This window comes from Pleurodeles waltl, chromosome 11 (assembly GCF_031143425.1).
Source record: "Pleurodeles waltl isolate 20211129_DDA chromosome 11, aPleWal1.hap1.20221129, whole genome shotgun sequence".
NCBI lineage: Eukaryota > Metazoa > Chordata > Amphibia > Caudata > Salamandridae > Pleurodeles > Pleurodeles waltl.
This window is the reverse complement of record NC_090450.1, coordinates 527,321,131-527,337,446: the sequence shown is the minus strand read 5'-3', so window position 1 is coordinate 527,337,446 and position 16,316 is coordinate 527,321,131. Positions and strand designations below refer to the sequence as shown.

The 16,316-nt window shown below is 40.9% G+C and overlaps 1 protein-coding gene across 1 annotated transcript in view; it reads left to right on the top strand.

The window, feature by feature from the left end:
- The window catches only part of TRPC1 (transient receptor potential cation channel subfamily C member 1), a 230,879-nt gene that overhangs the window by 152,986 nt on the left and 61,577 nt on the right, over window positions 1-16,316 (top strand). Inside the window, exon 9 of the mRNA XM_069213913.1 lies at window positions 2,918-3,061. Within this exon, the coding sequence (XP_069070014.1) occupies window positions 2,918-3,061 (144 nt within the window). The remainder of the gene's footprint in view (window positions 1-2,917; window positions 3,062-16,316) is intronic.

Below are 16,316 nucleotides of genomic sequence, written 5' to 3'. Positions count from 1 at the left end.
AGAAAGAAAAACACACAAGGTCCTGTTGTTAAAACACATATTTAATTTACACAGGCTGCTCCTTAACACATCCTGATGAAGACCCTTATAGATGGTTCTGGGTAACCACAAACTTTTGCGTCAGAACATCAACAGTTTACTTAAAAGTTGCCTATACTGAATCCATATGAAGCGTTACCTCTCGCCCTGGCTGCATGGGACTCAAAAACCATAGCATTTAAGACAGGCTGTTTGTAGGAGTTTGCTGAATTGAATCTTAATCTGTATTCTTGTATCTTTCACTTGATGCACTGCACGAGCACCTTCACTTTGCCTCTATGGAGTAGTCTCCTTGAATTCCTATGTAAATATCTTAATTTATAGTTGTCTGAATATATGCAAAAACTAACTTAAACAGTTCCTCGTGTTATTTTGTATGTCTTTTTCAAAATTGTTTTCATATGCATTAGTTTGTGAGGGAATTCATACCCCATATGTATATAATATATTTATATGCAATTGTATGTGAAGCATCCATTCTGCTCCGACAGGACAGTTGGTCTCTTCGTACTAAACGTTACCCAGGTCCTGAGGAGAACAGGGTTACCCCATTGAAGTATGATGGAGCTTCACAAAGCAAAAGTACAACATGGACAGTTGCAGTGGAACCTTCTCTAAAACTAAGAATCAGTAAAGGATAGTGACAGTAGCAGACATCAGAGATAACATAGGTATCTAACTCACTAAAATAGGAGCCAAGGGAGTTAAAAGACTGTTGTAGGCTCCATGTGACCAGTCATAAAAATAGAAGACAATAAAATCTCTTGAAGAAAGATCCAAAACCTTGCATAGAATTACTAAACATTCAGGTACTCATATAGGATGATGAACCCTCACATATCTAGCGTGGTATGCTTTATCAGTGATTTCCACATCTGGCACTGGAAGCATCGAGAGTACTACTGTTCACTGACTTTATAGTTTTCTACTTATGGGTTCCCTAGTATGAGTGATGTTGTGTCCTTTAAGTCAACATTTATACTTCCCATTTTTACAACTGTTAATCTTAAATTAAAATTGCATGGGGCAGCTAAAATGTGTTTACTTGTGTCTCCCTACCAGAAGATTAAAAACAGGATTTTAAAACAAATTCAAGGTATCCTTTGTTTTTTCCTAAGATGGTTCATCAGCAATGGAGTCTCCCCTTCTTCAAAAGACTGATACATCTTTTATCTGTACCATGCATCACACATGATAATCCTTAGACAAGTTACATACATTATTGCTAAATAGTTCCACAGGCTCTCAAGTATCCAGCAAATATCCTGGGTTTTATATTGGCTCACAGACTCTTCAAAGCGAATCTGGCTTTGATGTGTATTTGTTGCTCACTTCTTGCCTGTGAGCCAAATGCATGATGGCCAGTTTCTTTCATAGGGCTACATTCTTTTGGTAGAATTTAAGCTTTAAGGGTTTAAGCACTAACTTGTCCTCTTTTCAGCACTGTTGCACATAACAAAATAAATTTCTCCCTGCACTTTCTTTACTCGAAGGATGAGCAAGACAGAGGGCCTCATTTAGATCTTGGCGGACAAGTTACTCTGTCACAATGGTGACGGATTTCCCATCTGCCGAAATATAAACCCTAAAGGTTATAACGGGATTTATATACCTTAGCGGATGGGAAATCCTTTACAGTTGTGATGGAGTAACATGTCCACCAAGATCAAAATCAGGCCCCAAGTTTCTTTTTTGTCTATCCATTAGACACATCTTTCAAATTATTCTTGGGTGTAGGAATTGACAAGCTGCCAAATTTGCTTCTTTTTGTCCAAACCAGTTTCTCTCTGACCCTTCCCAGTTTCTACCTGCAATTGGTCTAGCTCATAAAAGCCTGTTTGCTTATCCCTCCTTGTTACCTTTATTAGAGTTATTGTTACTTTCTGGAGATTTCAGTAATGGGGTCTTGTTTGGGATGCCTAAATATACACACATTCCCCTAAAAGCAGACTGGTGAGTTGCAGTAATTTTGACCCAAACCTATCCTCGCTTGTACTGCAACTACACTGACTGTAATTGTCAGTACTGATGTATTTAAGATTTTTTGCATTGCCCGTGATGTTATCCCCACTGATCCTGCACATTATGTAATGGACATCAGCATTCCCTATCACTTCTGTTGAGTATGGCATCTGATTTTCTATTGTCCAAGTAATATTCTAAAGTTTGTTGTCCAGTATGAGTTTAATATTGGTGAAGTTGTCGAGTTTTAATGAATGTTAATATGTTAATCAGAAATGAATTATGTGCTTTTCCTAATGAAGTTGCATGTTTTATCCATGCATTGTATACATTGCCTTAGAAGGCACGTCACTCAGATGCCTATGTTTGTCTGGTCTCTCTGCGCTTTAGAAAAAATAAAATAAATAATGAGTAAAATGATCAGTCAGTAGTTTCTGCTGTGATAGTTGGGATTTCATTTTGTCTAGGATTACATTATCATCTCCTAACAATGTTCCCCAGTTTAAAATATGCAAATCTCCCTCATTAGGAACTGAGTTTCACAAAAAAAACTTTAAGCCATTTTCTGTACCCCAAGGCAAGATAACACAGTGAGTTAAAGTTCTTCTGAGCTCAGGACATATGTTGGGTAATATTAACACATGTTTTTATATCACTCTGACATGGTAACAAGCACGCTAGAAAATATTATTGTTATTATTATAATTACTACTAGTAGTAGTAATGTTATTTTTATCCTTCAGACATGTTGTTAGCTTTATAGCCTTCTAATTTCCAACTTTTTGAGTCCATCTAAAGCAACAGACTGGAGGGAAAATTAAGATTCCCTATAATGTCAGTTGGAAAGGGATGGCAATGTTTACCTTTCTCTTTGATTGCAGACAGCTCCTATCTTTTTTCTTTAAACCTCTTACAGTTCCACTCTATTGCGGAAAGGAAGGACTGGGATGCATTCCACCCGACGCTGGTGGCGGAAGGGCTATTTGCTTTTGGTAACGTTTTAAGTTACCTTCGACTCTTCTTCATGTACACGACTAGCTCGATCTTGGGTCCGCTCCAGGTAAATTATTCATGTTTATGGAAATGAAAATGTAGAAATCTCAGTAATTCTTTAAATAATAGATCATCACTTGAGGCATTGGACGCATAAACAACTTGCTTGAATGAACAGTGTTATCTGAGTGACACTATATCGTACAAAATGTGCTAACATCTTAACCTAAGTGAATCCTTACTCACTGGAATGTTTAAAATATTGAGCAGCCTTATCACTCTATACAAAGTACTTAAAGTGAATTGAGAAAAGATGCTCTCTATATTTAGTATTTGTATGCCAATATGCTCACTTTACCATAGTCCTGTGCAATTAATATTTTGCGAGAGCTACACAGAAGTGTGATTTGGGAATGTATGAAATATCAGATTTACAACAGAGAATGTAAGCAAGATGTATTGTTCCAAATGTTTAGAAACGCCACACTTATCCTGTATTTTTGAAATTGCGCGTTCCATATTACAGTAGTTACAATGTAATACTAATATACATTTTCTAGATTACAAAACACTTCCTCACTTAATTGTAGAAAAATCATCACATGGATACAAAAATGCAGAAAGCAAAGACAATACACTGTGCAGTGATTAGAGATTACAGGAACAACGTTTGGACAGGATGTAACCTGGGTTTTCACTAAGCCCAGCACATTCCTTTATGTACTTTGAAACTCTATTTGTTGTGCAGCTCTCATGCGTCACTTGTAGGGGGAGCTTTGTCGTTCTTCCTGGCTTCTAAAAACAGACTTTGGTTATAGAACGTCACACCAGCAGAAAAACTCTAAAAGGTGGGTCGTGCTCGATGTGGGATGCCTAAAAGCGTGTGTTAATGGAACACACCTGTAATATAGAAGGGCCTGTGTCTCCAGGAGTACATTATGTGGTAATAACAGCCTCCATTTGGGCTGGATTTCCTGACAGGGAAAGGGAAGACCAAGACAACCCCGTATGCATGCTTGAAGTTTCTCAAATCTAAGAGTGGTTCTTGCATCACTCAACTGGGCTATTTATCTGTTTTTTCCCTTCATCACCAAAAGAAGAGCATACACAACTTTCCACAACAAAACAATGTTCTACTTACTTCCAATTTCATCCTGGACATTCCCAACTCTGTAATTGTGGTGCATCACACCCCGATACTAAATATATTTTTACATTTTTGATACCTTTGCTGTTGTTTGACGAAACACCCACAAAACTTGCTAAAGCTTATTAATTCCCATAGAAGAAAAATGTCACACCCACACCTTGAATTGTTGGACATATTTTCCCTAAACCTTGTTGCTGTCAAATGGTCTGGTCAATCTCTCATACTTTTTTGTTTTCTTGGAAATCCTATCAACTGTTCTTGAGAGAAAAGCAAAACACCCAGGCCAGTGTGATCAATCATGTTTAAAAGGCTCAGTTAAAAAAAAAAAAAAAACTATGGAATAAACTAGACTCCATCCAAGGTGAAATGTGCACCTCAGAATTGGTTTTCTTTTGCTCTTTGATATAAAGCGAAATACTGTATGTCTATACTAATATTAATTATTCAGAAATAGTGCGATATTCATTATGTATGTTGTTGAAGTAGGTCACCTTTTGTATATATTGAAAAACGTTTATACTGGAGAGTATGATTGTGATGTTTCTGATAGGAAAAAAGACATTTGTCAAGTTTCTGCACTTCTCGAAAGTGATTCCTCAGAGCTAGAGGGCATGACTGATCTTTAGAGTAAAGGCCGAAGTTCTACGTATCTTGGACCTCCATCTAAATGATGCTGAATTGATTTCTACACCAGTACACCGTATCAGGGGGTACTGCTTGACAGAGCGGCTCCAAATGTCTGTTCTTCAAAGTTTTAACTACCTTCCACACAATACTTTTTCATACACCTTCATCTTCGAAACAATCACACCATTCCCCCACTTTCTGGGCTCATTCTTCATGTTCATGCATGGTCACACGCTAGACTACTTGGTGTGTCCCAAGCACCAGTCGTTTGAAAAATTGGAGAAAAAGGATTATAAACTGATTCTTTTCCATTAGTTTTCCATTCACTCCTGCAGTAAGACTGCAGGGAACTGTTGTAAACTCCCAAAGCCAGACTCCATTTTGTTAAGTTAGCCTGCCCGCCTTTGGTCCGCATGCAGCATGTCATTATTTTTTGCAGAACTTGCTAAAGTGTCAGTTCATTCAAACAATTACTTTACTAACACAAAAAGTGACAAAAGTCTGCTACAAATAACACAATATCCGCATTTCAACGTCTGTCAGTAGATGTGTAAAATTAACATTTCGCCTGAGTTGACATATTTTCGTCGTGCTAGTGCAGACCATTTATGTCTCAGGTTAATGGGAATCTCCCAGTATAGGCTAAATATCAGTGGTCAACCCTATATAAACCCCATGGAGTTACCACTACATTTGAGAGGCCTTCACACTAGGTTATCACAAGAGGTTGTGCGACACTGTCAGAGCACCCACACGTATGCTGAGAGTTGAAACGGAGAGGAGAGGAGCTGAGCCCAGCTGAACCTCTGTTTTCCTTTCGAGGGATCATTCTATCCAGCTGAAGTCTGCTAACCACAGTTGATCTGCTATTAACAGGCATGCAGCGCACTGGGTCCCAAAAAATTCTAGAGGCAAGTTAGCTACTCCATGCTGTCATAGTGTAAAACATAGAAGTAGTTCTTATGGTGATAGGTTGTTATGAACATTCCAATTATGTTAGAACTTTCATTTTATTCTCACTGGTAGCAACATGCATAAGAGCTGTTTTAATGACATACTATGTGGTTGTTACTCCTGTACTAATCGAAAGCACAGACACCAAACCAGCAGGTATGCTCAAAGGGTTGCTTAGGACTACAGTAACCAGGCCTCCCCTACTCAAGTGTGGGTGCACTGAACTCAGTCTGGGCCCCCATGAGTAGGGAAGCTTAACCTTATAGACCTATGCCAGAGTCCCAGGTTACACAAGAGGAGACTTGTGAAAGTGAGTATAATTAGCGATGCAACTATCCTCTCAATCAATTGTGATAGACTCCTCTATGGGACTCTAATATCAGCTCGAGCAAGAATCTTGTTAAAGGGAACAGTGTGGTGGCATTAAATATATTGGTGGTGAGACACATGCACTTTTATCTAGAGTCAAGTGTTAGTTCCATTCCCAGCAGAAGACTCTACAATGAGGCTGTATCAAAAGAAGTAGATTTTGTTCTGCTGTTGCATCTCACGCAGGCCCAGCAGATAGTGGTATGCCTCTTCCAGGGATGCAAAATTCAATAACCGATAAACTATACTACCATTTAATGGAAGAGCCACAAAGGGTTTTCAGTGTGTAAGTTCTCACAGACATCTACGTGCACTGGGCAGTCCTGCAGCAAGAAGTGCTCTTCCCTGCAAGATATATATAATATGCAGGACTTTATTTAGATTTTGGTGGGCGGTGTATTCTGCCAAAATGTTGCAGGTGCCCTGCCTACTGTATTTATAGTTTCATTGATTATAATGCGCTTGCAAAAGGCATTCAGGACATATGTAACAATCTTGATGGAGTACCCTGTCCGACAAACACCAAATTGCATGATCTGGGGATTGGTGGGCGGTACTCAGTTCATCAGGTTGTGGAGGACATTACTACATTATCCTGACAGATTACCATCTGCCAGATTTAGAGAGGACCGTCGGACACTCAAATTGCCATCATGGTGGTTCCTTTCAGGATATTAAACGTTTGGTGGATGGCTGCCGTTGTTTTGATGATTGTTTACAAAACTTTTCCAAAGGTTTTGTTTATCAGAAACAAACTCTCGAATTGGGAGTTTGCTTCTGCAAACAGAAAAGATAATGACCCCCCACACCCTGGTAGGGCTAGGGGGGGCATTATTTCTTTCCCTCACCGCTAGGTTTCTCTTGGCAGTGATGGACAGAAACAAAGGACAATACACTGTCCACTACAAACAGGGCAGTCGGTGTAATGTCTTTCCCTCTAAGGCCCATATTCTGTTCACCCATCAGAGACAGTTTTCCATTGACAGAAAGATTAGGGTGCGTCTATGTCGAAATGAAGTGGGCCGAAAGGGGTTTGTGGCCAGAGTACCTTGTTTGCCAAACTCCAAATCAGGCCCATAGTCTTTACTCCACACTGATCTGGCAGGTTTTTTCATACTTGCCGGTCAGTTTGACTGTTGCCAAACGTCTCGTTGAGGATCAGACAGCACAGGATGCTGAATAGTCACATTGCTCTAGGTATGCTATGCTATTGGTGATACCCAGTCCTTCCTCTTGACAGAGAAACTGCTCAGGGAACTGGATCCCCAGTCAAGAAAGTTGGGTGGTAATTTTACTTCCAACCATTCCATCAGTGTTCCTCTCTGCCGGTCTCCTAAACACCAGCAGTTCAGACATTTGAAGTTCTTGTAAGGCCGCCTAACTGTCTTAAACAAGAATTAAATCATTATACATTAACCCCTGTGTGTTTCAATTTGAAGAGCTTTCACAACTGGACTCTGAGGTGGAAGTTCAGTCCATTAACATACGAGGAAGTTGCAGCAATATAATTTCTGCATCTTTTTGCCAGAACTGACCTGCAATTTTTTCATCTGCCGAAGTATACTTTTCCTATATTACCAGCTACTGAAATGATCTTCACAGCAGTGCTGGAAGGCAGGGGAGCCATCCGGTGCCTGATTCCGGCAGCTATTTCTGGGCCAGATCTGAGATCGACTGATCCACGAAAACATGCAGAATTTGACCTGGTGTAATTTGCAAAAACCAGGACACAATTCAGCGAAGCATGCATGCTGTTTGCATTCCATTATGTGCAGCAATCTGCGGACAGCAAGGTTTTTTTTGTATTTTAACATCCAGCTGGGCCCAAAACAAAGGCCTGACTTAAAGAGCCCTAAGACCTTTTTTTGTTGAAGTATGATCATAGCAGGGAACGATCCGAAGCCTAACACCTTGACTTTAATTCAATGGGGAAACAAAGCCACACATCTTTTTATCACTTTACCAGTACTTAAGAGAAACCTTGACATGGAGACAGGTTTTTGACTTTGTTCAATGCCCTTGTGTAAGAGATTTGCCTGCATTATAAAAATGCGAGCTGCGTCTGTGTGTACGAGTAGTTACACAAACAATGATGTAAGTAGCACCTTCTGTTTCATTTTATTTATTTGCTTTATAGGGCTAATCATCTCAGTGATTGGTGTCAGACCCCTTTACCTCACACACAAAGACACAATAAATCATGCAAGTGCAAAATCAATGTGCAGTAAATGTTACTTAAAGCAATGAGGATTATAAGGCATAGAAAATACATTTTGTCCATACTTATAAATATTATATGTGAAGAGGGAATGGTTGTGACAAGCACAAAGTCTGGATAAAACATGTAATGCAGTGATTGGGATAGTCTGTACTAACAAGACTTTATTCGTTCCCAGAGGAACCCTTCTTTGCAATCTTAGAATAACACATTGAAAAAAAAATCAATAAGGATCTAGACCTATGACTCACAGTTTGCTTGCAGCTCTTTGATGCTGGTAAATAGATCATTGTGCTATAATAGAATTACTGCAACTTATGAACTGATAGTAGCTAAATGATCTGTGTCTAAAGCAGGAGCCCTTTTAACTATCCACATAAAATAAAAATATATGATCTGCATGTTTTTAAGGCCGGCATATTAACTCTGTATGCTACTTTAGTAGTTAACATTGTGACTAGACAAAACATGGAACCTCCCTAGAACTACATTAACCGCCAGAGTTACCCTATTGCTCTTATAATCCCTCAATGCTGGGCACACAAAGATCTCTTTATCAGGCATCTTAGTCCTGTGAGATATTTTAAAATGCAGCCTTTTGCGATCATTAAATAAGCAAGAACAGATTTACTGTCACATTCGTCCTTGTTGCCGGTTATTTTCAGAAGATTTGTTTCAAATAAATGCATAATTTGACTGTCAGGCTCTTCTTTCCAAGCGTAGTTCCTTGTGATTTCACCCTCTTTTCTCTGTCACCTTGACCCCCAATGCATGGGTCCCAGGAGTACAAGTTTTGCAATCCCAGCACTGCTTCACAGGCATTTTATTCACTTTCCCACTAATTAAGAAGGTATCATTTTCTAAAAGAAACATGTCTTCCCAAGAGAGTTAGATGACTTTCATATTCCAAACTTTGAAATTTTATGGGTATGCCAGTGAAGTTTGTTTGTGACACTAACATAGGCTAGTAATTCATTGTATTTTAGTACAGCTTTTTGAGAACTCAGACTGTTTTGCTTTAACAAGTAATTTAAGATGTTGACATACATCAGACTATTGCATTAGCTTCTTTTCTCCTGATTTCATCCCCCCCAGGGCACAGCGCTCTTTGAACATTAGACGTAATGGTAGCCCTTCAGTTTTACATGCATAAGATAAATGTTATTTATTGTCTTTGGGGCTATCAGGATTAGATCTTTATAAAAATCCAGCGCACCACATGATCAAAAGGCTGAGTGGTCCATTACGGTTAATTCTACGGCATTATTCCATTAGGGTTAAGACAGCTATAGCTGCTATTATGAGGGATTTTCATGTCAGATTTTGAGGACAGCAACCTGGAGATCAGTCCACACCTTTGCCAGATGTAATAGTCTTATACTCTAACTCCAAGACTGGCACCTTGGCAGGTGAGACCTCTCTGTAATTTTGTTTACCTAACTAATTTCTCATGGATTATTGTTTCCTTATCCTTCTTGTTTACTCTCCTACTGAGGAAATATTCTTGCTAGACATGCCTAATGACTATGACCACCATATGGGATCCAGGGATGGAGAAGCAAATGTTACTTACTTGTTATTGTAGTACGCCATCATTGGCATCTCGTTTGAATTCATAAACCACCCTCCTGCCCCCGTGTTAAACCAGAAGCAAAACTGCAAATTAGCATATTGGTGTCTTACTCTGAATTTAGTACACAGTGAATTGCACAGACTGAGACTGCAGTACATTCTTGGTCATAGGGGCATGCTGATCCTTCAAATGGCAGTGTCAACATTCTGTTTCATTAGAGTAGTATAATTTCTTGAAACTTTTTTCCTTTTTAAATATAATTAAAATGACTGTTTTGCTGTTGAAAATCTCCGTAGCATCAATATTGGACTTAATTGGATTTTATAAAAAAAAAGGCAGAAACTTTTGCCAAAAGAAAGGCATGCTTTGTGTGTTTAATATGCATTATTAATTGATACATGCTGCAGTTTAAATTTATTTTGGGATGACACACATAAGCAGAGGTATTCAAATGTTTATGAATTCAAAGTGGATACCTGTAAGAAACTGGGTTACTGGTAGTGGGGCGGTGGCGTTCGAAACCTTTTTCAAGCTGCAACCAGAATTCTTGTCAGGCTGTAGTGACAAGCAAACCACAAATTAACTTGTGCTCAACCCTCTGGTAGCTTGGCACAGAGCAGTCAGCCTAAGTTTAGAGGCAATGTGTGAAATATTTATGCAGCACTTCAATCAGTAATAAAGTGAAAACACAACACAAGAAAAATCCCACACTAATTTAGAAAAATAGAATACAATTTAGTAAACATGTGACACTAAAATGACAGAAACCCAACCAGTGGAACTGGAGTTACAAGTTTTTAAAGAGATAAGTGAAAATAGCGCCAAAAAAGGCCCAAAGCACCACTCATGGCTATCTAGTTGTGCGATACCAGGAGAAAGTAACAAGTTCAATTTGACTGAAATGGAACAGGGGCTGGATACAGGGACCAGGTTAGTCCAGCTGAAAAGGTTACCCTTCACAGAGAAACAGTCCATGAGAAGGGAGAATGTCGCAGGCTTTTGTCAAAGTAGCGTGAAGAGCAGTCCAGGCGTCATAAGATGGTTGTTGCTGTAGTGTGAAGATCCTGTTGTCAGTGCAGATGGTCGTGGCTGGAGCTTCGCATTGGCGGACATCTCAGCAGTCAATGCTGTAGTGCAGAGTTGATCTGCTGGAACTTTGTATTGGTGGCTGGTGTGAGCGGCAAGATCTTGGTGTGAACAGGCCTATTTGTATTCGCAAAGAGCCCAAAGACTTCAGGGGAGCTCACCTGAGCACACCAAGGGTCCAGGAGCTGAGCGGCACCTCTTGGGGGACAGGAACTCATTTCAGCAGTGGCCACCAGGGCTCAGGCAGGTCCAGTTGCAGGTCCAGACAGCAGGTCAGCTGAGCAGTTACAGGGAGCCTCTGCAGTTTGTTATGTCCCTAAAGCTCAGAACAGCAGTCTAACTGGCTGACCCTTGGAGTCATTTCAGCCTGGGATGAAGGGTGCTGATCCGATCATCAAGCAGGGCAGCAAGCAGCAGAGTAGCAGTACAGCAGAGTGGCAGTCCTTCTAGCAGCAAAGTGACACAGTAGACCTTCTTCTGTTGTATCTACAGGAGGTGTGTACCCAGGAGTTAGTTTTCTGAGGTCCAGTATTTATACCTGGTGCCTTCTTTGAAGTGGGAGAAACTTTTAGAGAATTCCCTTTGAAGTGCTAAGGTTTCCTGCCTCCCCTGTCTTGGCCCCATACTAACTAGAAGGGGTATGCAGCCCTTTGTGTGGAGGCAGGACACAGCCTCCACCCCCATCCTGACAAAGATGGCCCATCCAGGCACACCTAAGCTCTGCAGCACTAAATGGCTAAGGCAGGAAAATCCCAACTTACCAAAAGTGCCATTTTTAAACTTGTAATTTAAAATCTGACTTTACCACAAGAGAGGATTTTTCATCACAATTCCAAAGACACCAAGCATGATCTGATTACTTGTTCCCCATTTGAAAGTTATTGCTTATTAAATGTAATGAGTAACTCCAATGTTCCTCTATGGGAGAGGCAGGCCTTGTTATGATGAAAAACAAATGTAAGAGTTTTTCACTACCAGAACATGTAAAACTTAAAAGTATATGTCCTTCACCCTGCCCTATGGGCTGTCCAGGGCCTACCCTAGGGGTGACTTATGTGCTTTAAAAAAGAAGATTTGAGTCTGGAAAGAGGGTTTTTTGCCCGATCAACATGGCAGTTTAAAACTGCACACACCGGCTGGAATGGCAGGCATGAGGTATGTTTTAAGGACTACTTAATTGGGTGGCACAGTCAGTACTGCGGGCCCAATAGTAGCATCTATTTTACAGGTCCTTGGCACAGGCAGGACCATTGCACTAGAGACTTACAAGTAAATTAAATAGGCCATTTGGCTGGTTCTACCATGTTATAAGGAGAGAGCACAAGCACTTTAGCACTAGTTAGCTGTGGCAAAAAGCACAGAATCCTAAAAGCAGAGACAGGCTCTGAAAACAGGAGGGTGAAGACAAAAATGTGGCTGGTTGTCCTGCAGAAAGGGCCAAGTCCAACAATGACGAAAATGTAAAACTAGGTTACTAGTTTGTAACTTTCCTTTCATCTTTCACATTTAACTTTCCCAAATGTATGTCATATCTGTCTTTCTTGTGCCTTCTTAATGTGTTGATGTATAATATAATATACAATTTCAAAAACACTTTCTGTTGCTCAAAAACGTTAAAATATAGTAATATTTTAGCTATCATGAAAAATCTTCCAATTCCTAGATTTTATGTTCTGAGCCGGTTTCCACTTAAATAGACAATATCTAATTATTTTAACTTCTTTCCGACCAACAGTAACATGATTCATCTAAATCGAACATCAACAAGAACCTCTAGGCAGATACAGTGATGACCCTTCTGATGTCTGGAACCACATTTTACTATCGCCTTTTGAACTGTGTAACCTACCTTTGGAAAATACTTTTAAAGCAGTCACTCAAACTGTATCGTTCAGGCTGTCTAACACAAGCTACAGTGTATGCAGTTCTGAATAGAGCGACTGTTGACAGTTTCTGTTTACATGGACTTTTGAATTAGTTGCTTACTTGACTAACCAGAAATATTAAATTTGCGTTTTCGTGAAAGAACATGAAGCAATGAAAATTCAGGGCGATAAATATCACTTACCTGCAAATGCGGAACTTTTTTTGAACATAAAAATTTGAAACGCTAAGTTACTGTGTAGCAAAACGTGTATTCGGCTCCAAATGATTGCATAGTTTCAGTGTGATTGGTATGTATATATGTGGTATTTGTATAGTCTTGATTTTTTTCAATTGTTCAGTAATGATTGTCCAAATTTAGCTCCAACGATTTTTAATGCAGTGTATCCTAAATGTGTGTTGTACAGCCAGGGTGGGACTGGGATAAAAAATAGGCCCTGAAACAAAATAAAAGTGGCCTAATTAGCGCACCAGGTAGCAAAAGAAAAGTGTGCCAGAATTGAAATCGGGCGGTTCTGAACATTTAAAGACACGTTTCATGGACATTTTGCAAATTATGGGAGACTGCATCATTTTTGTTTTCTGGAGGGAATGCTTGTCGTACTAAGGAAATCAACAAGAAAAACTGGCCCACGTGGCTATAACACAGACCAGCAGGCTGCTAAAAACCTTCCCGCACACTGACCTGTCAGACCAGCCCATAGGAGGAGTCCCAGTAGAAGGCATAGTGCTGAAACGCGTCAGCCACAATATTTACACCATATATGATTTGTGATGGTAGTGGCTAAAGTTTAAAAATAAAGACAACAAAAAAATCTCCTGTCCTCTGTGATTCCCGTCTCCTGTCTGAGTCTGGTGCGGCCATGGCCTGGGTTGGAGAAGTGACCTGTTGAATATATGTATATGTATATTCACCAAAAAAAACAAAGGTTTCAGGGATGTTATAGTTAGGAAATAGAATTATAAAAAACATAGAAATACACTTAAAAAAACAAGGGTTACAGGGACGATGTAGTTACGATCTGAATTTACTCCCACAAAAACAGAAATTCAGCAGTTTTAGTTGGAGGTAACTATAACTTGCGCTCTCAACATGCACTTAAAAAAAACAAAGGTTACAGGGATGTTATAGTTAGGCTCACATTTTAAACGTATAAAACCATAGAAATGCAGCTGTTATTTAAAGTAACTATAACACGTGCCCTAAGGTTACTATAACTCGTGCGCTTTCTATGGTTTTGAACATTTAAAATGTGAGCCTAACTATAATGTTCCTGTAACATTTATTTTTTTAAGTGAATTTCTATGTTTAAAAAAAATTATACTTCCTAACTATGACGTCCCTGTGACCTTTGTTGAATTTCTATGGGTTATTTTAACATAAAGTAATTTTTATTACTATATGTTAATCCAAACACTGCCGTGCATGGCCTTCGGTCACGCCAGACCCTGCGGCCAACCCCCCTAACCACAGAACCCTACTCTGTGCATGGCCTCTAGCCATGTGCAAAGGCAGTTGGCTGCTGCCTGTCTCACTGTGTGTATTTTGGTGTGAGAGTGTCTGGGTGTGAGTGGGTACATCAGTGTCTTAGTGAGTGCGTCAGTGTCCCTGTGGGTCTGTGAGTGGGTGCTTGAGGGTTCCAGTGAGTCTGTGAGTTCTTGTTTGAGAGCCTGAGTGAGTCTGTTAATGGGTGCGTGGGGCCTGAGTAGGGCTGTGAGTCGGTGCATGAGGGTCTGTGAGTAGGTTTGTGAGTGTCTGAGTGGGTCTGTGAATGGGTGCATAAGGGTCTTAATGGGTGTGAGAGGGAGAAAGAGACCGAAAAAGAGAAACTGAGAAAGAGTGAGAGGGAGAGTGATAGAGAGTTTTTTAAGCTTTGATAAATGATATACTTAGAACAAGATATTTCTGGACAAATTGAAAAGAAAAATGTATTTGTCAATTAAAATGAGTGAGATCACCTTTCAGTATGAACCTTAAACTTTTGAAGTTGAAAAAAAATTTAAGAAGGAAAATGATCATGGACACATCTGGATTAGAACCCTCAACTTTTAGTTTGAGGGTTCGTGATCTTAACCCCTAGCCATAAGTGACTCTTTACTGTGATGCTTCTAGGCATACATATGATAGTCAACCAACAAGTGATTGGAAAGAAACGTGATTGTTTCATCACTAGGAAGGTCAAAACACTTAGGCCCTCATTATGTCCCTGGCAGTCTTCTGACCGCCAGTTTAATGTGGCAACATTACTGCCAACAGGCCGACAGTACATACCTCCACCTTATGAGATTGGCGAGTTGGCTGCAGGCAACCTGCCACTTCACCACTCATACCGCCATGGCAGTATGAGCTGCTGGACCAAAAATGTCTGTCTCCAGCCTGGTGGCCGGCATAGTACCGCCCATGGCATTATGAGCCGGCCTACCACCATGGTTTTCATGGTGTAAGCAACACCACGAAAACCTTGGCGGTAGGCCCTACCGGTGACAGGGAATTCCTTCCCTGTCATCGGTAGGCGGCTCCCCCCAAAACTCACCTGACGCCACCCACTCCCCTACATCCAAACCACCCACTCTCCCACCCGATACACATACTAACTCCACCACCCCCTTCGATCCACTCACTCACCCCCATACACGCACACACCACACAATTGACCCCACCCCCCACAGCCACACATGCACACATCACCCCTCCTCCCCTCACCCCCACTACAATCACAGTGCCCCTCACCCCACACACCCCTCCCCTGCATACATGCACACAGACACCCACACGTACCAGGCATACACCCATTCACTTACAATGACATACACGCATACACCCACGCAAACAATACAAAGAGACGCATTCACACACGCACTCACACACTCAAACACACACACACAACACACCCCACCCTCCCAACCCCTTGCCCTGTCGGAAGCCCGACTTACCTTGGGCAAGAAGTTCTTACAACAGGGAACGGGAAGGGGCAATGCAACAGCCAGCAGCGCCTCGCCAGCAGAACACCACCAGGCCGTATTACTGGTCATAATATGGCTTGCGGCGTGGCAGTGCTGGTGTTAGCAGCGCTAGCTTACCACCGTCCACCACCATTGTGGCGGAAGTCAGGCAGTGCTCATAGTATGGCGGATGGATGGTAGCCGTGTGGCGGTATGTTGGCGTCCGTTACCGCGGCAGTAGGCAGTATGCACCGCCAATGTTAAAATGAGGACCTATGTTCTGCTCTGCATCCGAACATAAGTATAACATTCGTACCAAACATCTTGCTAGTCTGACTCTGTGATGTCACTGCATGGAGAGACCATTGCAATGACAATCTCTCTCTCTCTCTCTCTCTTCCATCTTTTTATGGGATGGAAGAGAGAGAGAGAGAGAGTGACAGAAACGCAGGGGAGCTGGCATTGCTCCCACAAGCAGGGAGCTGCTTTAAATAGCAGCTCCCAGCTTGCGGGAGCAA